Raw genomic sequence first — 26833 nt, 5'->3', positions numbered from 1 at the left:
GCAGGTTTTGCAGATTTCCCTACTCGAAGTGCAGCTGATTCCAATTAACAGGCTCGTTATCAGGTTTCTGCATAGCTTGCTGATGAGCTGATCATGAATCAGCTGTGTTGAAGAAGGGAAATATCCAAAACCAGCAGGACTGCGGCCCTCGAGGACCGGATCTCGCCACCCCTGCTTTAAGTTATTCAAGAGTCTAGGTTAAACAGGTGTTGTGATACATCCTGTGTATAAAAGAACAATCATAAGAGGGCGCTGGCATTAGTCTAATACATGCAGTTTCTTGTGCTTTCAGCGCTGCAAAAATATTGTAACATTAACGAGTCCAAGTCATACGATTCACAAACTACATTTTAAATCAAAACGATGAGGTAACGTCAGACGTGCTTGGACAGCTCTGACTACAATATAAATGTTCGTTTTATTGTTGTGGTAGGGCCAATTTGAAGCCACGCGTTGATTAATCAAGATCATAACTTGTCTTTATGTAATATTATTAATCTGTAATCTGCTTGTTTCCGCTATCATAAATGTATGAAAATCTCAAATGGCGGAGACGCAACCAAAGGTGTTATTAAGAGACGCCCAGTTGAGTTAGAATTTAATAACGGCAGGATTCTATTTGCCGGATTTTTTTTTTTTTTATCTCTTACTGCCATTTGGTCAGAGGCATTCACTGGTTACTTGCTCTTAAAGTGTCAAATGACAATGTTAATGGCGGCAACGTTGTTGACATGATCGTAAAAATCTCTCGCTTCGACTGTTTTAGACAAGCACGCAGTTTAGTGACGTCAAATGTAGGCGACTCGTCATCAGTTGCTAACGACAAAAAGGTAGCGACGGTTCAGTCAGAAAGGTCGACATAAAAAAAAACTTGTTTTTCTTTTGTTGTGAAGGTAAGCCGTTTGCACCAAGAGCAAGTCACAATTATTGTAGAGATGCGTTCATGATATAATGATGAATTGCTTTATTTTGGAGCAACTTGACCACGATAACCGTGATCACAATTAGCCAGCTAACTAGCAACGTCAGTGCTACAAACGCTAGCCTGGCTAGTTTCGAAGTATTTGAAGTATGCCTTTAAACAAACACGTATAGAACCACTGATGTTTTGATATACACGACAGTTATACTAGTACCGAACAACTACTACCTTTGGTTTCAAGGAGGAAGAGTTTCCAAACACAGGCGGTAGCTTCGATTTATGTGACGTGAAACCATGGCGGCCAGATGGGATGAACACCGGGCTTATGATGAGCTTCTGCACTGGGACAACCTCATCCAACAAGGCCTCCGGTTACTGCCGCACGAATTTGACAGGTACCCATAAAAATGTTTGTTTTGTTTTCGTGTTTTTTCCCTGGAAAAGAACGCGATGATAAAATGTTGCGCTTATGGATTGTCATCAATTCAAACGCAGGACCGGTGTTCTGTCGGATCAGCATACCTCGTCGGATCAGCATACCCGTATGCTGATCTGACGGCTGCCTCTATCGGGCTAGCATACGTAGTCAGAATAGCATTCCTACGTTACGACGATCCCTTAAATGATAATAATACACTGCAATTAGGCTAAACACAGATGCATATTTAAAACACTAGAGCTACCAAAGAAGCATATGTATAGTTAGTTTTAACACGAGCATGCTGTTCTGACGGCTGATTGTAACATCGGTATGTTGTTTTGATGGCTGAAATGGGCAACCACAGCACATTGTTGCCTTAGTTTACTAGTCAAGAAAAAATAAGGCCAACTATAGAGCCACATTAAAACTTCAGAGGACAATATGCCAACGCGCTCCCACAAACGATTTGCATGAATTTCTGTATTTTTAGATTATTTAAGTCTTCGCGTCTCATTCCGTTGTGTTCATTTTGCTGACTGCTGCGTTCAGGTGTAGGCTTATGTGCACAGGGTCGTCATACGAAAACATTTTTATATATCAAAACAAACTGTTGTCAATAAATCAAACAAAAACCATATGCAGGCGCGGATGAGTTTCCTCACCAAACTGAGGCTGAATGCACATTATAATAACTTGCACACGAACTGCCCACTAGGTGACACAATTGTCATTTCTAATTAATGTAAAAGGCAACATAATAATCAAACAACAAAATACTGTATTGGCTCCAGCGATACCATTATGTATGATAGTTGTCTACATGACAGAAAATTGTCTAGATTTAATTGAACAGATTTTGCAGGCTGTGAGAGAATTTGCCAGTTGGAACACCATTGCTTAATTTTGAAAGAAACATTTGAGAAGACTCGAAAAAAATGAGCTTTATTGTTGAATTCAAAATGAAAACCGATGCAGGAGGACTATGAAACATATTTTATGTACAAACTACAATACACGTTGCCAGTTTGCTAAAAGTACAAAAACATCAAGTGACAAAAACTACACAACCTACGTCTCAAAAGATTCCAAACTACGATGGCTGTAGCAAGTCAGCAATTTAAGTTGCATTTTTTTTTTTACACTTAAAAACGTTATTCTGCACATTCAGCATGTGTCCACCGCAGACAGAATTCACATTGCACCTTAAAATAAGAAGAAAAAACACACATTAGTGAAGCCCCAAAATTGTTTTTGAATAAGTGTAGTACAGTACAAGCATCTAACTGCCGCTGTGCCATAATAATAACGCACAGTGATCCACGACGCTACCTGCAGAACAAAACTTACTCTCTGAATAAAATATTTTCACTATATAAAATAATTACAAAACGAAGTAAAATGCAGTTCTAAATAATCAGTTATTGCATACTTTTACTTACTTGTCAGCCGAGGTATGCTGCTCCGACGAGTTCGACAGCGTGATGACGTAATTTCCTACTGCGCATGCGTAGCGCGTGCGCAGATGTGTGAGGTATGCTACTTCGACGGGTATGCTGGTTTCTCAGAACACCGGCCTTAGGGGCCCACCATACATTCACCTCAACTCTCGTGCTACATTCCATGAAAGTGGGAAGTCGGAATTTTCTAACTTAAGACCAGGAACCAGGATCACTGGAACGCCACCCAAAATGGGCGGTCCAAATCGCGAAGTCGGAGGAAAAACATATCTATCGTGACTTAACAGAGTTGGTTCAGTCTGACGTATCTCTACATTGGCGACGTCCATGGAGAAGGCAAAACATAATTTATCAATTTTCTTAACTACTTAATGTAATATTATCAATTTAATAGAGCTGTCAAATTTAATCGAAGTAATTCATTATCAAATTAATTGACTATTTTACTAATCAAATAATTGTTTAGAGCCATTGTTTAGATTAAAATTGTCCAAATCCTCTAATTTCAGTCTCTCAACAAACATTATTCTCTGATTTATGTAGTCCTCTATCAGAGTAGACTGAGAATGTTTTGCATTGAATCAAAATAAGACATTTGCAAACATTTACCGAACCAATGACTGAATTTGTTTCAACGAGGTCGGTGAGAACATAAATTCTTCTCATTGATATTGCTGAGTTAACTTTTGTTGGCTTTAATCACTAAAAATACTAAAGCAATAACAATAATTGATTAATAAACAGTAATTAGGGGGGAAATGTTTTTGTAATGCACCTTAAAGCAATAACATTTTATCATTTTATGGAACATTAGTAACATTAACAGTAACATTTTATGGAATAATCGATAGCGCTAGGTGGTGTAACGCCATCTGAAGGCCTCGACATATCAATCCAACATCGGAAGTCGGAAATTCTGCGCTGTCTGATTAATGTATAAATCACTGTAATAACGTCTGATCCTATTGGGGAGCATGTGGGTAGCGTTTTTGGCAGATTTAACTTGTCGAATCAGCATTGGACCGTCATGATATTTGATCACTCTGATTGGCTGTTAGTTAGTGAATCTGTGCAAGAACAGGATGTGTTAATGTGGATAAACAGTAAGCCTTTACAATATTGCTCATTTTGCACATTATCGCCCATCGCATTTGGGCATAATTATAAGAACAGATAATGAATTGATCACTATTGTTTAAGCGAGACCGACATTGTATTACATTACTGTTAAAGGTATACGATCGAGTGATGAAAGCCAAATTATGGCACAACATGGCGATTGGGGATGCAACTGCATCGTATGATATGGAATGACCCAGGATAGTGACATTGCTCATGTTGCATTCCAGGAAAGTTAGAAGTTGGATTATAAATTATACTTTTTGAATGGCGTTTGAGTGCACTTTTCCTTGTCGCAGGTATAAAAAAAAACAAAAAACAAAAAACTCCAACTTCCCATTTTCCTGGAATGCTGCATAAGATATTGACTGTGTACTGCTTGTAAAGCTTATCTCTACAAAATATGTGCAGACTAGGGGTGTGAATTGCCTAGTACCTGACGATTCGATTCGTATCACGATTCACAGGTCACGATTCGTTTCGATACCGATTAATCCCGATACGAATTTATAAGTCGATTGTTGCGATTTTTTTTCATTCAAATTTAGAAAATACTAATCAGTAAGCTTGTAGAGTGTAAGATTTATATGAAAATGTATTATTTATTTATCTGAAATTTCAGTCTTATAGAGGTTGTAATCTGTTTCATGTTTGAACAGCATTAAAATAAAATATTAAGGCTTAATGTTCCGTTCATATAACATTCTTCCATGCTCAAGGTGTGAATCCTAACCCGAAGTCAGACGTTTTGTTGAATATTTTTCCATTAAAAATGGAAGTTGAAAATCGATTCACACACACACACACACACACAAAAAAAAAAAGAAAAGAAAAAGGCAATGATAAGACGTTGAATCGGTAAGACTACCGAATGAACAATTCTGAGCTCTTAAAAAATAAATAAATAAATAAAATAAAATAAAAAATCGTTTTGTTTTTTTTATTGAATCGATTCGAGAATCGCGCGATGTAGTATCGCGATATATCGCCGAATCGATTTTTTTTTAACACCCCTAGTGCAGACTGTTGTTTTTAAATCAGATTTGTCATCTACATCTTGCAGATATGAAGAACTGCGTTACTGGTACGACTGCCGGTGCTACGAGGAAGAGCTGAGGAATTACCATGACTACATTTCTACAATGGAGGCAGTTGATGATAATCAATATGATAAGGTTCTTATTTTACTTGCCCTCTCAAAGATTTATCAACCCCAAATCTTGACTTATATATTCATTCTACTTCCTCAAAGCTGATAATTTCCATAATGATTGAAGGACGGTATCCTTCTGGTAGTCTTAACCTCGTGCATGTGAATTGTTTTGGTGTCTTCTACCTAAATGTTTATTCTAATATTCCGCTCTTCACAATTTTTTGGTGGGCATTGCATGTTTTAGAAGAATAAATATAGGTAGCCGAACACTGTTCAATAGATGCAATGGTGAGCCATTGCTACATGTCACACAACTGGCCAGCGGCTACTGATTGTCCATCTATATTCTTAAATCCTTTTCCCATTTGGGGAAGCTGGAGCCTATCCCAAACCGACAAATTACCTGTTATGTCAATCACAACATTACTAGTGAGTGTTTGGCCTGGGATCATTTGACTGGGAACCACAATAAGTGGTTAAGAAAAGGGGCTATGTATTTTTGATTGCTAATACTTTATTTGTGTTCCACACGAAGTTTATGGATTTTTTCTCTCACCATGCAACCAAAAAAGGTCAATGCGCAAATGCAGATGCGCTGGGGGCCAAACGATCGTCGTGTGATGGCCAAACACTCTGAAATCTACCCCTCTGCAGAGGAGCTTGAAGCAGTGCAGTTAATTGTGTCTCATGTGGAGTGTGCATTAAAGGCCATATCTGAGAAAATGGACACCCCAAATAAAGGAACTAAAGAGTCTAAAAGGTAAGTTACTGCAATGCTATATTTCCAATTGTTACACATGGTAGCATTTAGGGCGGTGCTCAAAAAATCGATAGGCAATATATCGTTGCGGGCCTCATTCCAATACACGCATCGAAACACAGGCGTAAGAATCGATATTGCTCGTTAACTTTAAAGGCAGTTGATGTTTGCCTTTGCAGCTTGCATTGTACCTAAAAAATAAAAACCAGCAGCGTCTTTGAAGTTAATTGCCTTCAATTAATGCAAAAATAGCTCACCAGTGATTGGACACTGTGTTTTGCTAAAGAAAAATGAAAGCAGATGAAAAATATCAACATTTATTTACTTATAAAAGTAACAGGACACGTGTCTTAATTGACCAATTTTACTATATTTTGTTTAAAAACGAAACAGAATGTGTTATGTGGAGAAAAAAAACTTTATTTCCCCAAATATTCCAAATTAGCACATTTTAGAGCTGTAATTTTAATACTTCGATATTTTTGCTCATATCGGCTCATGCCTATTAATAAATTTTCCCGGTGTGTCTGTGAAAAATGCTCCTTGCTCTGCAGTGCGTACACATTTAGACCAGGCATGCCGCTAGGTGGTAAACCAGAAGAGCTGCTAACAAAAAAAAAAGTAATCCAGCATAATAAACATATCCTTTAGGTATACATATGACTGTTATTATTAGGGGTGTTAAAAAAAATCGATTCGGCAATATATCGCGATACTACAGCGCGTAATTCTCGAATCGATTCAAAAGGCGGCTGAATCGATTTTTAAACATCCATTTTTGATGGAAAAATATTAAGCAAAACGACTTAGTTAGGGTAAGTGTTCACACCTTAATCATGGAAAATGTTATATTAATGGAACATGAAGCCTTAATATTTTATTTCAATGCTGTTCAAACATGAAAAACATTAAATGCAGTGGCTCACAGTTATAAGACTGAAGTTCCAGATAAATAATACATTTTCATACATATCTTACAGTGTACGGGTACAGGTTTACTGATTAGTATTTTCTAAATTTGAGTAAAAAAAAATTGCAACAATCGACTTGTAAAGTCGTATCGGGATTAATCGGTATCAAATCGAATCGTGACCTATGAATCGTGATACGAATCGAATCGTCAGGTACTAGGCAATTCACACCCCTAGTTATTATAAAATGCAAGTCAATTAATGTAAAATATCGGGATATGTATCACCTTGAAGATCATGTATTGGGTTACATATGTATCGCGATACGTATTGTATCGTGACCCCTGTATCGTAATACGTATCGTATCGTGAGGTTGGAAGCAATACCCAGCCCTAGTAGCATTATTCCTCTGCTCAATTCTGCTTTTCACCCCCCACCCCAACACCCCTTTTTCTTCTGTTAAAAGTGGCAATGCACAAAAACGTGTAATGCATGGCATCATGAGGGTGGGCCTACTCGCCAATGGACTTTTGCTCAAAGGAGACCTGAACTTGGAACTGGTGCTGCTTTGTTTTAACAAGCCAACCATCACAATGCTTATCCAGGTGGCTGAAAGTCTACGGGCCCAGTTAGAGGTACAATTGCAACAGCATGGATGAATTTTAAGTTGTAATAATAACACCATTCCACTAGATGGCAGACATTCTAGTTAGGTAATGCATGGTCATTATGTGGCCCCCTAGCTGATGAAAATTACGGCCACCTCTGTCAATTTAGGTTGACCATATCTGGCCTAAAGTGTTGTTTCTCTTTGCAACAGATTGAGTCAGCTGGGTTGTACAAAGTGAGCCCTTGTCCAAAGGATGCGGCCATCTTAGTGGAAAGCACCAAAGAGTTGGCTCTAACTCTCACTCTCCATCTCACATCTCCTCAAGTCAGGGTGGAGGCTCAAGAAGGGCGTGAGTGTACACTTGAGATGTTCTAATACTGGTCAAAAATGGGTGTGCACACGTCCTGGACTTTTCCACTGACGTAGTAATTAAAATACCTTCCAAGATATAGTAAATAATATTTCACGTTATTCATGTTGATGACAATGACTCAGTTCTTTATTTAAAAAAAACAAAAACAAAGAAAAATAAAAAATAAATCTCAATGCTTAATTGAAGTCTTCCCAGCGCGCTCTGCATGTCCTTAAAATGCAGATGTGCATCTGCACTCACTGCAGCAAACCTGATCACCAAAATTGGACCCTTGGTAGAGCATAAGCAATGTGAAGCTGAAGCATGACATTTATTTTTGAAGTTGAGGGTTCAAATCTCGGATGATGGCCTTACCTGTGATTGGAATTGACTTTGCACTGATAGTTCCTGAAAATTTCAGGTTATATTTTTTCCTAAGGCACTGGTTGCTATAGACAAGTACTGTGACCATAAATTTAAACCAGTTTTTCCTAAAACTAGGGATTTCAACCTGCCAACATTAAAAATTTGCTGTTGCTGTAAATATGTCAGTTTTTGACGTATGCTCATGCATTATGTATCATTTTGAAGGGAATTAAGTGCATAATTTGAAGATAGGAATATCTCAATTGTAGTTTTTGATATGAGGACCATTATGCCAGGGCACATAAAGAATATTTTACATAAGACATGGAAACTGTATTGTGGTGTTGAGCATGTGTTTTCTTTCATGGTACTTAGGGGTGTGAATTGCCTAGTACCTGACGATTCGATTCGTATCACGATTCACAGGTCACGATTCGATTCGATATCGATTAATCCCGATACGAATTTATAAGTCGATTGTTGCGATTTTTCTTCATTCAAATTTAGAAAATACTAATCAGTAAGCTTGTAGAGTGTAAGATTTATATGAAAATGTATTATTTATTTATCTGAAATTTCAGTCTTATAGAGGTTGTAATCTGTTTCATGTTTAAACAGCATTAAAATAAAATATTAAGGCTTAATGTTCCGTTCATATAACATTCTTCCATGCTCAAGGTGTGAATCCTAACCCGAAGTCAGACGTTTTGTTGAATATTTTTCCATTAAAAATGGAAGTTTAAAAATCGATTCACACACACACAAAAAAAAAAAAAAAGGCAATGATGATAAGACGTTGAATCGGTAAGACTCCCGAATGAACAATTCTGAGCTCGATTTTTTTTGTTGAATCGATTCGAGAATCGCGCGATGTAGTATCGCGATATATCACCGAATCGATTTTTTTTTTTTAGCACCCCTAGTACGCCATAAAGAAATGATGGATTTCCAGTGAAGTCTGTTGCCATGTAGTTTAAACACAGAAGCTGGAGAAAATAGCCATTTGAGCGTTCCTGCTAGTTGTTTGGTCTTCTATGTTAGTTTTTCCATCACCATTGTAGTAATTGAGCCTCTGTGTTTACTAAACAAAGACAAGACAGGAAGTGTCCAAAATTTGCCCTGCCATCAGTTTTGCTGCAGAGTAGAGCAGACGTGGAGGTTTTGCTTGTGCTTTACCACTGATTGACTTGCAGTTTGTCAAGTTGTTTTTTTTTTAGGACGACTGGACCTTTGACCAACTGGACATGCTGTCTCAGGATGGGGGGGAAGCAGCCCACCTGAGCCACTGAGCGAAGGGAAGGAGGTTTTAAGCCGGTTTACATTAGAAACATCGCCTGCTGCATGCAAGCAAAAACATGTCAGGATGGCACAATTACAACGGCAAAGTTATGATAAGTGACAGTTTCACTCAAAAATATTCGGAAGGCTATTAGACCTCCTCTCCTTGCTGCTCCGGGTTTGTGGAAGGCTGCTGCTCCCTAAGCTGCAAGACAGAATCAAACCCCCTTGGTCAAACTGTACCTTTTCTTCTTATTCCACCTCGTCAATAGAATCGCAAACAGACGATCTGCCGGACGTTCTGGACAGACAGAAATGCCTAAGTTCCTTGGCATCTCTCCGCCACGCCAAGTGGTTCCAGGTTTGCATTCACGTCATTATTTGTACGCAACGCTCAACTGTATCTTTGAATGCTTTTGATTTTCTCTCCCTAAGGAGAAAAACAAACATTTTGAGTGTCAGTTGTTTTAGTCGGTCATTTTTAAAGTGTCGCTTTGACTAGTTGAAGTTATGAGAAATGATCTGCTCCATCATACCAAATTACAGACCTAGCTGTTCCTTTTTTTTTATCACATAGTCCTTGGGCCAAAGCCCAAAATATGACACACACACACACACACACACATATATACCTACTAGTTTATATATATATAATATATATAAAAATCACAACTACAATTTGCCCACCCAGGTGGTACCGGTACTGCTCTGGCCCATGGACTAACAACTATCATCAACGCATCTTAACCTTATCAGTCGTTCATTTGACAGTGATTTCTCGCCTCTCTGTGCTTTTCTCTTGGTCTTTGGAAGAAATGAGCAAAAGAATGGAGATGCTGCAGCTTTAACTCAACTATCTTTTTTGTGTCTCCAGGCCAAAGTCAATAACCTGAAGTCTGCCGTTGTTGTGATCCGGGTCTTGAGGGATTTGTGTATTCGTGTTCCCACCTGGGCACCACTCGCCGGATGGGTAAGCACACATCTGACTATATAGTACAATGCCTTGCAGAAGTATTTACCAATTCAACATTTTTGAGTGTTTGCATTGTGGTCACGTGCTCTCTTTCTGCACAGCCTCTTGAATTGCTTGCAGAGAAGGCCATCAGTACATCCGAGAGGCCGCTGGGCCCAGGCGAGGCTTTCCGCAGGGTTCTTGAGTGCTTTGCCTCTGGAATCCTCTTGGCTGGTGAGCCTTGAATATTTAGTCTGACATCACTAGAATGAAATTGGCTGTGATGTTGCTAATTTCGCTTTATACATTTGTGTGACGGTGAAGACGGCCCTGGAATTAAAGATCCCTGTGAGAAGGAACCCGTTGATGTCCTTGGAAGTCTCACCCTGCAACAGCGTGAAGACACAACTCAGAGTGCTCAGGTAAAGTGAGTCTGCCTATCGCGGTCAGTTTGTATCGTGGTTCCTGCAGAGCTTGCTGATGAACTCCCCCCCCCTAACACATTGCTGAGCTATCCGATCGGGATTCGGTATCAGCAGATACTTAAGACTCAGGTGCCAAAAAAGTGTGATTGGGACATCCATAATATGTGCCATTTATTGTTTTCCTTCTTATAGTTGGCATTAAGACTGTGCGCTTTTGGGATGATGTACAAAGTTTTGGGGATAGAAGCAAAACCTGGCAAGCCATGGAAAGTGCTAGGAGCCAGCGCACATATCTTCCCAGGTATTTTGCTGTTTTGTATCAGTTCACAATTTTATCTCTTATTTGAAATGTATTTCATTGTTTGTTCTTTTCAATAAAGATCCTGCAGACCAGGCCAAACCCTCTCCACCGGTTAAGAGACCCTACACCGAAATGGCAAAAGGAAAAGACGTGCCCACATTAAATAGCAAACAGAGGAAATTTCTCAAATTCCAGAAGCGCTTTCCTCGGAAGTCATGTAATCTATGACCCACTGTCATTTGCACTCTTAACAAAACAAAAACATAGCAAGACATCCTTTTTAAAGTGTTTACTGTACTGTTCAACAAAAAATAGAAAAACAAAGCACAATTAATTTTTTTGGGTCTGTAGGCTACTAACAAAGATCTGTTTCCTCTAGTGACAGATGATTTGACCATGAATGCAGTGATGCGTCTGAACCAGTACCGGCCAGGCCTGGACTACCGCCTCACCTCTCAGACAGGTCCAGTCCACGAGCCAGTATTCACCATGGCTGTAGATGTAAATGGGAAAACCTACGAGTCCACTGGGCCCTCGAAAAGAGTGGCCAAGCTTAATGTAGCCACCAAGGCAAGTTTCTTTTCTCTTAACTACTAGATCTCCCAGAGCCGTCATTTTGACTGTTCTCAAAATTGGATTTGCTGTTACTCTGTTTACGTAGCTCAACAATGTTCCAGGTCTTTTGCCGTTTCCTCTCTCTGTTTATATATCATTACTGCACTGCAATTTTATTGAATTAAAAATTGAAAAATATTTAGGAGTAATTACTACTTTACCTCCACACCCGTCATTTTGACTGCTCTATTCATTTCAATGTACATCTTTTGCGTTGGGCTTCCGTAGTTGGCGCCGCTGAGCTTCCGTAGCAACTACCATTCAACGCGGAGGCATTTGGCTTTGGATACAAGCTAGATTACCATGTTGTGTAATAAATATATGTATATAATATTTATATATTTATACTAGAGAGGAGACTAGACAGCGAGAAGCTGCCAGAGGGTCTGGCGAATCACAATGAGTGGTCGCTGGGTCGCTCAGCAGTTTCAGGCAGCATGTCCAAACACGACCAGCCCACCCCCTCTAAAAGGAGCCATGTATCGCTTCACTGGAATTGGCGACGCAGCTGAAGGTAGAGTTTTTGGCAATACAAGCCTGTTAATCAAAATTAATACACCCGTTTTCCACAGAAAAGCAAGAGAGGGCCTTTATTAGCAACTCAAAACAGCGAGTAATAACCATATTAGGCGATTACTATTATTATTATTAGGTGGGAGTGCATCCCGTCAAAATGACTGCTCTGGGAGATCTAGTTGTTTTAGAATTCTAGTAGTGCTAGTGTTAAAGAATGTCAAAGCAGCTCTCAGAAGCTAAATTGGTTTAACTTGTTTGTATTTAATAGGTCCTGCAAGATCTTGGTCTTCCAACAGGCTCAGACTCCAAGACCGAGGCTAAAGCTGAGGATGGCCAAGAAGTAACGAATGCAAGTGCTACCACCGCATCAGAAGATGTATGTTGGAGCTCAGCCTGTTCAGTGCTCTTTTCAAAATATCATGTCACAAAAAAGACACAAAGCGAGTTGGACTAAAGGCGTTCTCTATGCTTTTGATATGTTATAAGCAGAGTGCTCAAGGTCCTATCTTGACCAAGAATGGGAAGAACCCTGTCATGGAGCTAAACGAGAAAAGACGCAGTCTCAAATATGAACTCTCTGCCGAGACGGGCGGCTCTCATGAGAAGTGCTTCGTCATGGAGGTGATTTGACAGCATCTCACAGTCACACACACAACCCACGTTAATGCTCAAAAAGTGAACCATGGGGCCATCACACCTGTCCCTATCTTTCAGGTGGAAGTTGATGGACAAAAGTTCAAAGGGAGGGGCTCGAATAAGAAGGAGGCAAAGGCCTACGCTGCCCTCGCCGCTCTGGAGAAGTTGTTCCCAGACACCCCTCTCATGCCCAAGAGAACAAAGAAGCTCACTTACACCGATATGGTAAGCTTCAAACACAAGGCAGCATAGTAGAAAATGGATTTCCCTTTGTGGATAATCTGTGCCAGCCTTCCCTCAAAATAAAAAAAATGTAATATTAATTTTAATGTGGATAAATATCACTCCTTTTTATTGCAATTCATAAGAGCATTCAATTTTTGTCTATCTGGTGTCCATAGCCACTAGGGGGCAGTGTAAGATAGATGGATATTCTGTTAATTGAGGCGTTGCCCTCTTTGCGGTATCAAAGTGAATTAAAAGTAACAAAATTAGTTATTCTAAGCAGAGCCATACGGCAGACTATTGTTAAATTGACTGGCTGCTGAACCATTTATCTTCAGTCCATTCTCAAACTCGAGGCCTGCATCATTTTATGTGGCCCGTAAAAGGAAATTGTGTGCCAATCTGTTGAGTCATCGATGGTTTTGTTTTCAACAGCACATCCCCGGCTTCGGTATTATTCGCGGGATCCCGTCAGATTCCGGAACTCCGAACTGGAGCCATGGCAGAGGTCGAGGGAGAGGCAGGGGCAGAGGCTTTTCTTCGGGACCCGTGTACAACAAGAGTAAGGAATCCTACACTCTCCCTTTCCAAATACTTTAAACAGCTCATAAGTGAAGTGACTGATGGTGAAAATATTCCCTTCATTTTAAAAGCCAACTACAGTTATGAGAGCAACGCCACTAAAGGCTATCGTGAGTATCACTCATCCGCCTTCCCTCATTTTGTATTTTGTACCACTGAAGGTCACATTCTTATACTAGTGCTCTGCAAATCAGTCAATTGTGATGCAAAGTAACAAAACATAACTAAACAACTATGCCATGTATTGGAAGATTACAATATGTGACGTCAGGTGTCACAACAATGTGTGATGTGCTTGATTCAGTACAAGGTTCTTGAATATAGCAATTCTCTTCTATTGTCTTGTTGACGTATACATGTTTGTGAAAGATGTCACCATCTGTATGTGTGCATGTGTTGTCTACTAGCTATGACACAAAACCGGGTATTACAATGTAGTCGGTGTTCCACGAGTGACACGCAGATAAGAGAGTGCATGTGCAGTGTTAATGTTCATAATGATTACTTATCCTGTGGCTGAGCTTTAGATGCTTTAATATATTGACGCTTTCTTAAAATAATCGCCTGTCAACAAAAAATTTAACCATTTGCATAATGAGGAGATGATTTTTGCAAAAAAAATTACTTTGGGTGACAAATGGAAACAATCTCTGCCATTGGAGTGGTCTGCCTTTTTCACAGGCCACGTGCCCTGCTGAAAAACAAAAATTGTCTCTTTATTGTGGCCAGATTCTAGACAACCTGAAGGCAGCTCGTAGACACTCGTTTGCCTCAATTGCTGTTGCTGTGTCTTGTTCAGTGTGGTGTGGTTTTCATATTTTGTATTATTTCAAGTGTAAAACTAATCACTCTAAAGCATAGGTGTCAAACTGCAGTCCCCGAGGGCCGCAGTCCTGCAGGTTTTGGAGGTTTCCCACTTTCAACACAGCTGATTCATATTTAAGCTCATCAGCAAGCTCTGCAGGAGCCTGATAATTATCCTGATCATTGAATCAGGTGCGTTGGAGTAGAGAAACCTCGAAAACATGCAGGACTCTCCCCCTCGAGGACCGGATCTTGACATGTGCACTAAAGAGTTGACTCGTGTACATTTTTTTATTTTTTTTATAAGAGCATGCTGTGGTTCTCTTGTGATGAAAGTGGGTTGGAGCCAACTTTACTATATCGAAAGACAGAACTGCATTTGCGATATATGCAGACCTGTCATGCCATTGACCACCTGCCAATACTCGTGTGTGCAGTAGTGTATACTATCGTAAGGTATGCATTTCAAAACCGGTCATGGTAGTTTTCACTGCTACCAATCACAGCTAGACCACGCCCCCAACCTTTCCCCTTTCACAAGCCCAACGGTCCTCCAGGCAACACGCCATTTGAGTGCAGTTTTCAAATATTAGTGAGTTGCACTTTAAGTGAGCAACTGTTAACAAAAAGGAACCAGGTATGTTTTACTATCTTGCTAACATAAAATTAATTAAGAGTGCTTGAATTCCTTATGCATCCTACTGTCATTTTATCACTTGGTTTTTATGTATGTTTGAAAGCTGTGACCCACTTCACCGTAATACTACGCTGACAGATTGTCTTTGCCTACACTAGTGCTTTGAATTTAATTAGTTCCTTGACCAAGCTTGTTACTCATTTGTACGGTATATTTAAATCAGTTTTCACTGTTGAAGTAAAATACCATTAGATTTGTCAGTTTGTTACCCCCCCAAACAACAAATTTTTCTTGATGTTATTCTTTATTTAAAAAAAAAACAAAAAACAAAAAAACAGCGTTGTATTGTAATATAAACACATGAACGAGATTGTAAAGAAATAAAGGCTAAACTGTGTGTTTTGGTTAAAGGTATACTTACTTGTCTCATCGAGCCATTTTCAGCAGTAAAAATGTATTAATTTGATAGCTTTCATTATTTTTCATGTCCAATTAATACCTTCAAAAACACATTTTTCCACTTGCTGTCGACTGAAGATGACATCACCTGTGCTGAGAAAATAGTTAATGACCAATCACGGCTCACCTATTTTCTGGGTTTGGTCTGCAAACTGAGCCATGATTGGTCGTTACTGGTTTCCTCAGTACAGGTGATGTCATCTTCACTTGACAGCAAGTGGCAAAATTAGTTTTTAACTAATTTGCTCCCAAAAACGTATACATACGTTCTATTTTAAATCTAAACCTAACCCAGTGTCCCAAAGACATTTTTTTTTTATTATTATTATTATTATTTTTAAATGCTAGAGCCCACAAAAGGCTTTGATGCAACCTCTCAACTGCAGAGAACGGTTGCAAAAATAGTAGTAATTACAGAAACGGCCAGCAGGTTGCAGCAGAGTATAATAGATCAACCAGGTCCATGATGAAAACAAGCTGTTTTTTCCCCACAATTCTCAGCAGGTTTGTAAATAATTCAACTCAACTCATGATTATTTAGATGAAACTTAGCTATATTCTAATGCTAATTGCTGCAAAATGGAAACATATAGAAATATACTTTTCCTGATGAAAGAAGAGACTCTAATCTTTCTTTTGGTAGGTTCCATGTTTTTATAGCAATAGAACACAATATTCTATGGGCCTTAAAAAATCAGTCAAAATCCAGTAAAACAGCGAAGGGGGTTGCTTCAGTGAAAATGTCTGCGAGTGAATAAGTTAAAGGTATTCATTATTCATGAAGAATAATGAAGATAGCAAATAATGTTTTACTGCTAAAAATGGATTGATAAGTATCCCTTTAAAGATGAGTGTTAAGTTTTATGTTTAGTCTCACAGTGAACTTTGAGTATAAAATCTTGAGTAGTCGGTCACTCGTATCTCAAGGCACCACAATATTGGATTGTCGTTCATTCACAGCAAAAAATAGATCAACCAACTGCTCAGAATTCTAAAAACTGTTGTGTCACTTGAAACACTGTTGCATGTTCTTCAATGTGACGCCTTCTTTTCTTGCAGATAAATTGTACGGCAACAATGGAACCGGAACCACAGTTACCACCAAAGCAACTGCCACTGTTGGTTCTGGCAGCACAACGGGCAGTACTGGCTACGGCACATTTTACCCAGAGACCAGCGCCACCACCTACTCCTCCCCACCCGTCTCCAGTACTACCACAAGCACAGCGACAAGTTACAAGTCGATGCCCCCACCTGCTGACCAACAGAGTCCCTACAGTTATGGCTACGGTGATGAAAAGAAGAAGATGCTTACGCAAGGCCACACAGAAGTTTCAACACAGGGAAACAACTACTCCATGTACAGCACTGCTTACCCCACCACAGCTGTGGGGAGCCAAGTCTATAATAATTATGGTGAGTAATAAGGCCTGGATAGCCATCTTTTAATCTTGGAATACCCTTCAAAACCCTGAATGAGTGACTTGTGGGGGCGGCATAAATGGGGAGAGATTTGTCTCAAAATTATTCACATAAATACATTCGTGATTTTCACGTTTTTCACGATTTTGTGTGTGCATCTTCCATGACTTAAAATTGCGAGTTCAATCTGCATTTCTGGATCGTTGCGCACGCGCATTTATTTTTGAGACAAACATCACGTTGTTTGGTGATATTCACACACACAAATAACCCGGGATTTACACCGGCTGCGGTGCGTTCCGGCGACGCAAGCAATTAGATTCCATTCATTCGAATGGTGCAATTTACACCGCTTGCGTGTGTGTTGCGTGTCGACTGCGTCTCAGCTGCGGCGTGCCGCAGCCCTTCCGCAAGGATAGACCTATTTTCTATTTTTGCTGGATGCCGCATCGGGCGGCCTCCGGCAAATGGCAAGCGAACACAAAACACATAGAGTGGGACAGGAAGACCGACGCAGTTTCAAAATAAATTTCCGGGTACCTTTCAAAATAAAACACTCGCCAGCTCCTATTTCGCAAGCATGTTGGCAAAACGTGATGTGGGCGTAGCCGGGCCTGGAGTTAACGTGCGAGGTGCTCATTCACGGTTTAGACACCAGCGAACATGGACGAGGAGAGGTTTATATTGGAGGTGGAAAGCCACAAAATAAGTCCACCTCTCTTTCTGCTTCTCTCTTGAGCACAGACTTTCTGTGTGTTTGTCATTGTTTTTAATGCCACATGATCGCACGCGGTCACGCAAGACACGGCGGGAAGTGGTTGGCGACGGAGCTGCCGGAAAGCAGCTGTGCGGAGCCGGTGTGAGTTGGCCAAAAAATTGACGCGTCCAGAGCACGCAGTCAAGACGCACCGCACACGCAACCGGTGTAAATCCCGGGTAAGTCCTCATATATTCACGTGTCTAAGGCCCGTTCCGCATCCGTCCACGGGGAGGCAGTGTGGCTGTTGCCATTGAACAGGAATGAGTCGTTTCTCCTTTAAAATTGAAAAACAGAAAGACCCTATCTGACCTTCCATTATGTGTTTATTTTACACAAGTAGGGAAAACAAAATGCAACCTTAGTTTGATTGTTTTGCCTTCACTCAAAAGACAATTCTGCTGCTGTTAAATTTTCTTCTACTACTCTGCTAAAGCAGCAGCAGCCAAAGAGGTAACAGTAGAAGAAGTGTCTTTTGAATGGAGGCAAAACAGGCTCGAGGGAAGCAAATTAAGGTCCCATTTTGTTTCCTGCTTTGTGTAAAACAAACACATATTGGAAGATCAGATTGTCAGGGGTAAAGCAAAATCTGTTCTTAGGACACGACTGAGTCAAAACATTTCTTTTGCAAAAGGAGGAGGTCTTTTGGCATCAGCCTCAAACACTAACTGACTTAAAAAAAAGCCCCTCTCATCTCAATTTATTCTCTCAAAAAGTATGGGTTTTTCAAGCTTCACAAGTTTTACGTGCTTTCACAAAAGAATTCCAACGTGGGCAAATTGAGCCCGCGCTCCAAGTTTGACAAAGTTTTATCAAAGGAATTCCACACAGTGAATTGACCCACTCCTCCAAATTCTAAAAACCTGTTACCTTACACACAGCATTCCTACATTCCAGGGGCATCATGGAAGACAGCGGGGGGGTACACAAACACTTGAAGCATTTTTAGAAATTTATCCAGGTTATTCATGATGTCAGTGCTGTATCAGCTTGCAAATCCATTCTCAGTCTGACCGTGGTCTTTAAAAAAAAAAAAAAAAAAGCTATCAGCCAGGACAACAAGGTAGCGTTTTCATTTCATTTTCTTAACTCAAGAGCTATTGTGTACACACGTTCTGGTCGGCTAGCATCACAGCGGGCCACTTGAATGACTTATGCGAGCTTCTCTCACAGGGCACAGATCTGTATGACGACTGGATTAAGCGTGCGCATGGTGATGTGATGAGCGCATGGCCTCCATATTATATGTAAGTCTGTGAATGAGCGCCGCTCGCCGGAACAGCTTTTTGGGAAACATGCATTGTCAAGCGTACACGTACCGGAACATTTTTTTGCACGTTAAGAAGTACCTGAACGCTCAAGGGCAATGAATTGCCTCACCTCCGTACCGGTGCGTTTCGGCCCACTTAAAACACTGCTTGGCGGACAGAGGCACGTACAACTGCAAGCCTGGTCGCAGTCGACGACGCAGTGAAAACATGGACTGGATTATTACTAACAAGGATGTTTTCGACATGATTAAGTGGAATGGACTGGATAATGACAGATGAGAAGCATGGACGACCTTCCACTTGGAAGTAAAGGGAAAACAACAGATTTATGATTATATGTACATTGATAATGAGGTTATGTGCCTGAATATTTAGTTCATTTCGCTTTCTGTATACTATATATTTCAGGTTTTAGAACTTTTTAGTAAAAAAAAATATATGTGTACGATATATTAGACCTGGAATGGTTCACTCAATCTACGGTTTAGTTTTCAGTTTTGTGCTGACGGTTTTCGGTACAGTTCAGTATGCAGTGAAGTTGGAGTTGAAAATGAAAGTTTAGTATTATTATTATTATTATTATTATTATTATTATTATTATTCTATTTATGCCAGTGGCATGTAGTGGCAGGCATAACACACTGAAAAACACGGATGTATTTGTGGATTACAAATTTATTTGTGTGAATAATTTTGAGACAACTCTCTAACCATTGGCATGGCTTAGTGGTAGAGTGGTTGGCTCCCATCCGTGAGGCTGTGGGTTCGACGCTCACCCCTGGTGACCATGTCGAAGTGTCCTTGAGCAAGACACTGAACCCCGATTTGCTCCCAGTGGGACCTGGCCACGCCCTGCATGGCAGCAGCACCACTGGTGTATGAATGTGGGTGAATGTGAGACTTTGTAAAAGCGCTTTGGGCACCATATTGTGTAGATAAAAACGCTATATTTGACAATTTTTGTCCCAATGTGCTAATTTGATCTCACTCCACAGGTTGGTCAAACCAGTCCAATTGGAGCAGTCAGCAGGGATATGGCACGTACCAGTCCTACACAGGGCAAACCCAAACCCAAACCTCATATCCTGGAAACAGCAGCACAAGCGGCACAAGTTATTAGTCACGCTCATGCGCTGCTTTTCTCGGCTCACTGGGCCACCGAGTTCTGAGTGTTCACCCTTGATAGGATCCCGACACGCCACTTGTGAAGAGAAAATCTTTAAATGTCTCTCATACTGGAATGTTGTTTTGTTGCCGCAAGTCATGTGTGCATTTGTTACATCTTGTCCCCTGACGTGTTTTTAAATAGATGACCGGTTCTTTATGCCTGTGTCGCATTTCTGATTTAAAGCTGTACTATAAGCTTGTTCCGCATGTGTTTGTCTATCAGCGGCTTTATTTACTGTCAGAAACTGTACCAACCATTCTCTTAATAAACAACTTTGTTTTAGAGCTTTCCTGCTCGCCAGTGACATTTTCAAGTGTGTCATTTGAATTTAAATACTGTACAAGTTGAGCTGTCACCTTTACCATCAGAAAAGCAGGTCAGGCTGTATTTAAAATGGCAATTCCTCACACCAGTACCAATAGATGATGTAACATGGTCTACATGTCAAGGCATGTTAGTAAAACATTGGGAGGAGAGATGATTCTGAAGTCCACAAAGAAAGCAAAAATAGAAATACATCAATTATAATGTTTTGTTTTGTTTAGTTGTGACATGACTGTTTTTAAACTGGACTTTACCCATCTTGAAGTTGAAGAATAGGAAGTTTTTGAGCACGTGATCAGTATTTGGTATAAGCTGTCTGCCATGTTGACTGTTGAGATTGTGAGGATTCTTAATTCAAACAATAAGTACCGGGACAAAATAATGTTGCACTCCAACATGACGGTACAGTATCAAATGTATTTTGTACGGACGTTTCTTTGCTGACTTGGTTTGATGGTTTTCACCTCAGCATGAGACTAGACTGTAGATGGTTCAAAACTGTAGGAACATACTTCCTATTGATGTACGTTTTATACTGTATGTGGCGTCGTCTGATCATTGTGCCATTTATTTACAGCAAGGGTGTCAAAACTGAGTTAATAAAGAATCTGCATATACTAATCACGATAGAAAAAAAATATACAGTATATCTTACATATCTAACATAATGTTGGCGTTTGGACCAAAACCTTGTACCTTCAAAACTGTCACTTTACAGGAGACACCCAAATCGCCATTTGTTCAACCATTAGCATTACATCATCGAAGTGAGCAGGTAATTTTCAACACTTGGGATCTGTCCAGGCGGCACGGTGAACGAGTGGTTAGCACGTCCGCCTCCCAGTTCTAAGGACTCCGGTTCGAGTCCAGGCTCCGGCCTTCCTGGGTGGAGTTTGCATGTTCTCCCCGTGCCCGCGTGGGTCTTCTCTGGGTACTCCGGTCTCCTCCCACATTCCAAAGACATGCATGGCAGGTTAATTGGGTGCTCCGAATTGTCCCTAGGTGTGCTTGTGAGTGTGGATGGTTGTTCGTCTCTGTGTGCCCTGCGATTGGCTGGCAACCAGTCCAGGGTGTCCCCCGCCTACTGCCCAGTCCCAGCTGAGATAGGCGCCAGCACCCCCCGCGACCCTTGTGAGGAATAAGCGGTACAGAAAATGGATGGATGGATGGGATGGGATTGGTCCATACATCCATCCATTTTCTTGACCACTTACTCCTCACAAGGGTCGCTGGAGCCTTACCCAGCTGGCTTCGGGCAGTAGGCGGGGTACACCCTAGATTGGTTGACAGCCAATCGCAGGATTGGTCAATAATTTCTAAAAATTACATGTGCGGATTGCCCAAAAAAGTAGATTTTTGTTGTTTTTTTTTGTTTTTTTGTTTTGTTTTGTTTTTAAATGTGCCAAATTGTGACTTATGAGGCAGTAGGCAGGATACACCCACAGATGAACCACCGTCCACACGCAAAATCACACCTAGGGACAATTCAGAATGTTCACTTTCCTAGTATATTTTTCGGAATTTGGGAGGAAATCGGAGTACCAGGAGAAAACCTTATGCAGGCATGGGGGAAACATGCAAACTCTACCCAGGAAAGTCAGAGACCAGATTCAATCTCACGACTTTTGCATTGGGAGGCGGACGTGCTAACCAGTCAGTCATCATGCCGACCTATATATAACGTGTATATATAGTCTAAAGGACCAAAACTGCGAAAATTAAAAATAATTAAAATAAATGGATAAAAGTGATAATAAAAACGGATATAGAAAATACAATTCAAAAATGAAATAAGAAAAATAAGCGGTCCTAAGCCTATCTTGGGTTGGACTTTGTCGTTGCAAACTGCCTTTCAATGGTCAAGTATGCGAGTCAGCGAACAAGAAAGTCTCGCCGGCTTGCGTGGAGAGCTCCAGCAATGGACGACTATCTTGTCAACTGTCACGACTATCTTGTCCACAACTTGCGACTTGAGTTGCTCGACAACAAGTTGTGGTAACAGTAGATAAGATACACGTACATTGCTGGAGCTCTCTAACCCAAAGACATTTCGTCCTGACATAGAGTCTGCACCATGAAATAAGTAAATGTGAGAGCAGAGCGTTTTTGATTGATTGATTGATATTTAATTATATTTACATATTTATTTTTGTATTTATTTCCTCATTTATTTTTTTATTTTTATTTTTGAATCTCATTTATTTTTTAATTTACCGGTATTTAACTTTTATTTATGGATATCAATAGGTTTAGTTCTTACTTCCATTTATTTTTTTGAATTTAATTTGTGAATAATATTTATCCGTTTTATTTTCACTTTTATCTCTATATTTTTTGTATTTAGTCAGGTTGTTTTTGTGTTTTGTTTTTTTGTGTGGCAATTTTGGTCATGTTTACACTAACAGCAAAAAACAAAAAAAAACATTTTCCAAGTCAAATGACCATAAAACAGTATAATGTTCCACAATATACACACGAACAGTCATACAGAGTCATAACCGAAAATTTAATTTCAACTGTAAACATGAAAAAGGCTTTTGATATATGGTAACAGTGAAGGAAATGTGCAATTTGTGTAAGGACTTTCTGCCAAAATGAAGATGACAAACCCATTTACAAAAAAAAAAGAGGAAGCACACACAGTATTAACTTTAATTGGCCACAAATAATGAATGATACAGCAGGCTGGATTTAGACCCCCCAAGCCTTGACTTTGATACTTGTGAGAGCAACATCTGTAATTCCAAAGTTGAAAAAGATGGAAGTGCAACTAAAAATGGCAAAAATGAAGAAGGACAAATAGTGAAGTGGAAATAGTGGTGTCTGGACAGCTTTGCGACAATAATAACTATTGTAAATCACAAGGTCTCGGTCAGTCTCCAATCCCAAGACTGGTTTCAGACAGTCAGTGTGTGAGCAACGGTCATACCCCGTGTCGTGGCTCATCTGATAAAAAGGAGGAGCATGGGGAAGATCTGGACAAAGGGTCGCGTCCTGAGGTTATCCACGCCGCTTATCAGCTGTGAGTTATTCGATCTGCTTCCTTGACACGCTCCTCGCATGCAAGTTTGCGCTTACGTCAGGCAATGTGCTTGTATCGACAATAAATCTGCTTCAAAACATTTGTGGTTAGTGGATCCGCTCCAGCTGAAAATGTCAAGTTTAGGCTGCAAGCAATCCCGAGACGCCGTGAGGCAGAAACGTCAACATATTGTTGCAGGCGGAGCGGAAGGGTAGCAAGCGTAGGCGTGCCCAGTAGGCTTGAGAAACGGCTCTTTTCCTGTTTTGACTTTGGCTTGTGCGTGTTTTGCTTCTAACTTGATGGCTGTTTGTTAACCCTGCTGCTCAATGATGATCTAATCTGGTTTTATTTATTTTTTGAAATTTCTGAAGATGGCACCGATACTGGTTGCCTTTGTGCTTGCTGCAATTCCTGCAGCCTACTGCTATCCTACCTTCCAAGACCTGGATGGGGGTCAGAGTAAGTATTGCCTCATTGTCACAGAAACTTTGGAAAGTTCTTGATAAGATTAGTTTTGATTTCCTTGACAGCTAACAGGACCTCCATTAAGTTCCTGGCACTGGGAGACTGGGGAGGTGTGCCTTACCCTCCATACATGACTATGGTGCAACGGGCCACTGCTCATGAGATGAGTAACGTAGCAGAGCAGATGGGAGCGGACTTTGTTCTGGCCCTTGGCGATAACTTCTACTTTAAAGGTGTGGATCGAGTGGAGTCTCCGAGATTTAAGGTCAGGCCATGAGACATTGAATGCTTATTTGTAGAGTTTCTACAGAGCGGATCTGATTGGTTGTTCTCTGAATTGAAAAAAACAAAACAAAACAGGACACCTTTGAGGCTGTGTACACAGGAAAGCCCCTCAATGTTCCCTGGTACGTTCTCGCTGGCAATCATGACCATGCAGGCAACGTCAAAGCCCAGATTGAATACACACTGAAATCTGCAAGATGGTAAGAATCTCTTCATTTTTCTGTTCATTTTAAAGGGTTGATTGTCATTTGAGAATATACAGCAAAGAATTCATGAAACTCCAAATGTGTGAAATTTCTGTTGGTTTATGAAGAAAAACATTTTATTTGTGGCAAAAAATGAAGCCAGTAAATCCGACGTTTTGATGACAAAATGTTCAGTGTATGTTACAGCTTGTTAAATATCCTGTTCCAGCCTGAGCGCTGACTATTATAACGGGCGTGGATGAAAAGTTTAGGCTTCATACCAGGATGAACTACAGAAATGTAACTCTCTGTCTGCTTTAACATTGAAGCGCTCTTTCAGTGCTGTCGCCAGAAGACAAGACATGATTTGCATTTGATTATAAAACATTCAAGGAGATGCAGCAATGCAGTTCAACAGAATTATCTTTCCAATTATGTCGCTTGTTGCCCGATGGGAAGAAAGTGAATCAGACTCACAACTAAGTACATTTATAGGGCTACTTGACTTATTGAGACATTTTCAGCAGTAAAAAATTAAAATATTGTCTGTAACTAGACTAAGTGCATTTTCTGGAGAAATTGTGTGGGAATGCTGAAAGCTGAATGCCAATAACTGAATGCTAAGCTGAATGCTTATGAAGTAAATTGAAAGATAAATTATGTGAAAATTACAAAGTTTTAATTGAAGATGAAAGATAAATGAAAAAAAAGAACTGAGCAGTATCACAGAGCTGGTAATGATGATCAGTTGTATGTATGGAAGTGGGCTTGGAAAGTGTCAGTTCAATGTCAGTCCCATTTGAAAATGAATGGGGAAAAGTTGATATTTAACGTCAAATTGTGCGAGTACTGTCAGATGACATGGGTATACATCCTGTATTTATATAGTGCATTTTCCTAAGTGAAAGCGGAAGACCGTGCCTTTAATCTCACAGTTTGTTGAACCTGCTTTGTGAAATACACCCCTGGTTTAGTGGTTTACTCTATAAACCGGAAGGTGATTGGTGATTTTAAATTTTGATGTTGTTTTTTTAGGAACTTTCCTTCCTACTACTATGAGCTGGATTTCCGCATCCCCAACACGGACAAGACGTTGACCATCATCATGCTTGACACCGTGATGCTGTGTGGCAACTCTCTGGACTTTGAGGATGAGAAGCCCAGAGGCCCCTCGAGCGCGATGGATGCCAACCGGCAGGTGGCGTGGCTGAAAGAGAGATTGGCTCATTCCAAGGCCGATTTCCTCCTGGTGGCCGGTCACTACCCAGTGTGGTCGGTGTCCGAACACGGGCCCACCGATTGCCTCCTGCGGAGGGTTCGCCCACTGCTGCTTCAATACAACGCCACTGCCTACTTGTGCGGCCATGACCACAATCTACAGGTAGCTCCTATATAATAGATTTAAAGGGGAAGTCAACCCCCTAAAAAATTGACAGTATGTTTGTCTAGACTAAATACGATATTCTGGTTAATATTGTGTTAATAGAAGGCGGCCATTTTCCACTTGCTGTCGAATGAAAATGACATAACAGTTGCCAAGATCTTAGGTAGAAACCAATCACAGCTCAGCTACAGAAAACAGGTGCGCTCTATTGGTTGTTGCCTGAGCACTGAGCAACTGTGATGTCATCTTCAGTCGACAGCAAGTGGCAAAATGGCCGCCCCCTGAGATGGATAAAAATGGCTGGATGTTGCTTCATAACTCTTATTCCACAAATGTAATATTAACCAGAATGTCATGTTTAGATTAGTGAGGTCTGTTTAAGGTTGACTTCCACTTTAAATAAAATGTCACACCTGTTCTCAAACTCTGACCCTCCCTTGCAGTACATTGAGGAGTCTGGGTTGGGCTACATCGTGAGCGGCGCTGGAAACTTCCTGGATCCGGATGTCCGCCACTGGAACCATGTCCCCAAAGGTTCCGTCAAGTTCTTCACTGGCAAGCCGTCCACGCTCGGTGGCTTTGTTCACGCAGAAGTCACGAAGAACAAGATGATACTCACCTTCTACCAGGCTAAAGGCACCTCTCTCTATCGCACGGTGCTCTCATCAAGGAATGGCAAATAGATGAGCTGCACTTTTGCATCCAAATTTAGCGAGGTTTTTAATCTTTGTTCTTTTTTCTTTTTTTTTTTTAATAAAATGTTAAAATCGAATGTAGAAGGAATAATTACTAATTTTGTAGTAGACCGAAATTGGTCTGAAAAGATGAAGGGAACCCCGATTTGAACTGAAATAAATGGCCTTTGCTCTAAGACTACAAGGGCTTATGAATGGACAATGTGGCTGATTTCAACAGCTGAACTATTTTGAGTGTAAACAAATTTCATTTCTGCTGTCAGTTCCCGGTGCTTAGAGGGGGCAGGCTTGACTGAGAATTTATACAATATATTTTTGAATATCAAATAAAATATGGGAGGTACTTAACTGTG

At 40.4% G+C, this 26833-nt stretch overlaps 2 protein-coding genes across 6 annotated transcripts; both read left to right on the top strand.

Annotated features, from left to right (window-relative positions):
* The first annotated feature begins 739 nt into the window (after window positions 1-739).
* Window positions 740-20426, top strand: LOC144020400 (interleukin enhancer-binding factor 3-like). 3 transcript variants are annotated; one of them, XM_077523824.1, is made up of 20 exons: window positions 740-893; window positions 1164-1317; window positions 4983-5094; window positions 5645-5832; window positions 7211-7379; window positions 7565-7703; window positions 9623-9711; window positions 10225-10320; window positions 10425-10536; window positions 10627-10724; window positions 10920-11028; window positions 11108-11245; window positions 11408-11598; window positions 12428-12535; window positions 12649-12780; window positions 12874-13020; window positions 13456-13582; window positions 13674-13712; window positions 16562-16918; window positions 19948-20426. In XM_077523824.1, the coding sequence occupies exons 2-20, from the start codon at window positions 1217-1219 to the stop codon at window positions 20070-20072; spliced, it is 2577 nt and encodes an 858-aa protein (XP_077379950.1). In that variant the 5' UTR covers window positions 740-893; window positions 1164-1216; the 3' UTR covers window positions 20073-20426. The 3 variants fall into 3 exon arrangements, with proteins under 3 accessions (XP_077379950.1, XP_077379949.1, XP_077379951.1); XM_077523823.1 differs by having other exon boundaries at window positions 12646-12780; XM_077523825.1 differs by lacking the exon at window positions 13674-13712 and having other exon boundaries at window positions 12646-12780.
* On the top strand, window positions 17698-26833 carry acp5a (acid phosphatase 5a, tartrate resistant). 3 transcript variants are annotated; one of them, XM_077523828.1, is made up of 6 exons: window positions 17698-17860; window positions 23838-23925; window positions 23997-24196; window positions 24292-24416; window positions 25437-25782; window positions 26229-26833. In XM_077523828.1, the coding sequence occupies exons 2-6, from the start codon at window positions 23838-23840 to the stop codon at window positions 26466-26468; spliced, it is 999 nt and encodes a 332-aa protein (XP_077379954.1). In that variant the 5' UTR covers window positions 17698-17860; the 3' UTR covers window positions 26469-26833. The 3 variants fall into 3 exon arrangements, with proteins under 3 accessions (XP_077379954.1, XP_077379953.1, XP_077379952.1); XM_077523827.1 differs by lacking the exon at window positions 17698-17860 and adding an exon at window positions 22407-23466; XM_077523826.1 differs by lacking the exon at window positions 17698-17860 and having other exon boundaries at window positions 23474-23925.

Source organism: Festucalex cinctus, chromosome 6, assembly GCF_051991245.1.
Source record: "Festucalex cinctus isolate MCC-2025b chromosome 6, RoL_Fcin_1.0, whole genome shotgun sequence".
Classification (NCBI taxonomy): Eukaryota; Metazoa; Chordata; class Actinopteri; order Syngnathiformes; family Syngnathidae; genus Festucalex; species Festucalex cinctus.
Note: the sequence above shows the minus strand (reverse complement) of the source record. Positions and strands in the feature narration are given on the sequence as shown.

Excerpts from the sequence above, each read along its gene's own strand:
- LOC144020400 (XM_077523823.1), top strand. The coding sequence starts at position 1,217 with ATGGCGGCCAGATGGGATGAACACCGGGCTTATGATGAGCTTCTGCAC. Across the intron at positions 5,095-5,644 it reads ATGATAATCAATATGATAAG|GTCAATGCGCAAATGCAGAT; the intron begins GTTCTTATTTTA and ends CAACCAAAAAAG. Across the intron at positions 7,380-7,564 it reads GTCTACGGGCCCAGTTAGAG|ATTGAGTCAGCTGGGTTGTA; the intron begins GTACAATTGCAA and ends TCTTTGCAACAG.
- acp5a (XM_077523828.1), top strand. The coding sequence starts at position 23,838 with ATGGCACCGATACTGGTTGCCTTTGTGCTTGCTGCAATTCCTGCAGCC. Across the intron at positions 24,417-25,436 it reads ACACTGAAATCTGCAAGATG|GAACTTTCCTTCCTACTACT; the intron begins GTAAGAATCTCT and ends TTGTTTTTTTAG. Across the intron at positions 25,783-26,228 it reads GCCATGACCACAATCTACAG|TACATTGAGGAGTCTGGGTT; the intron begins GTAGCTCCTATA and ends CCTCCCTTGCAG.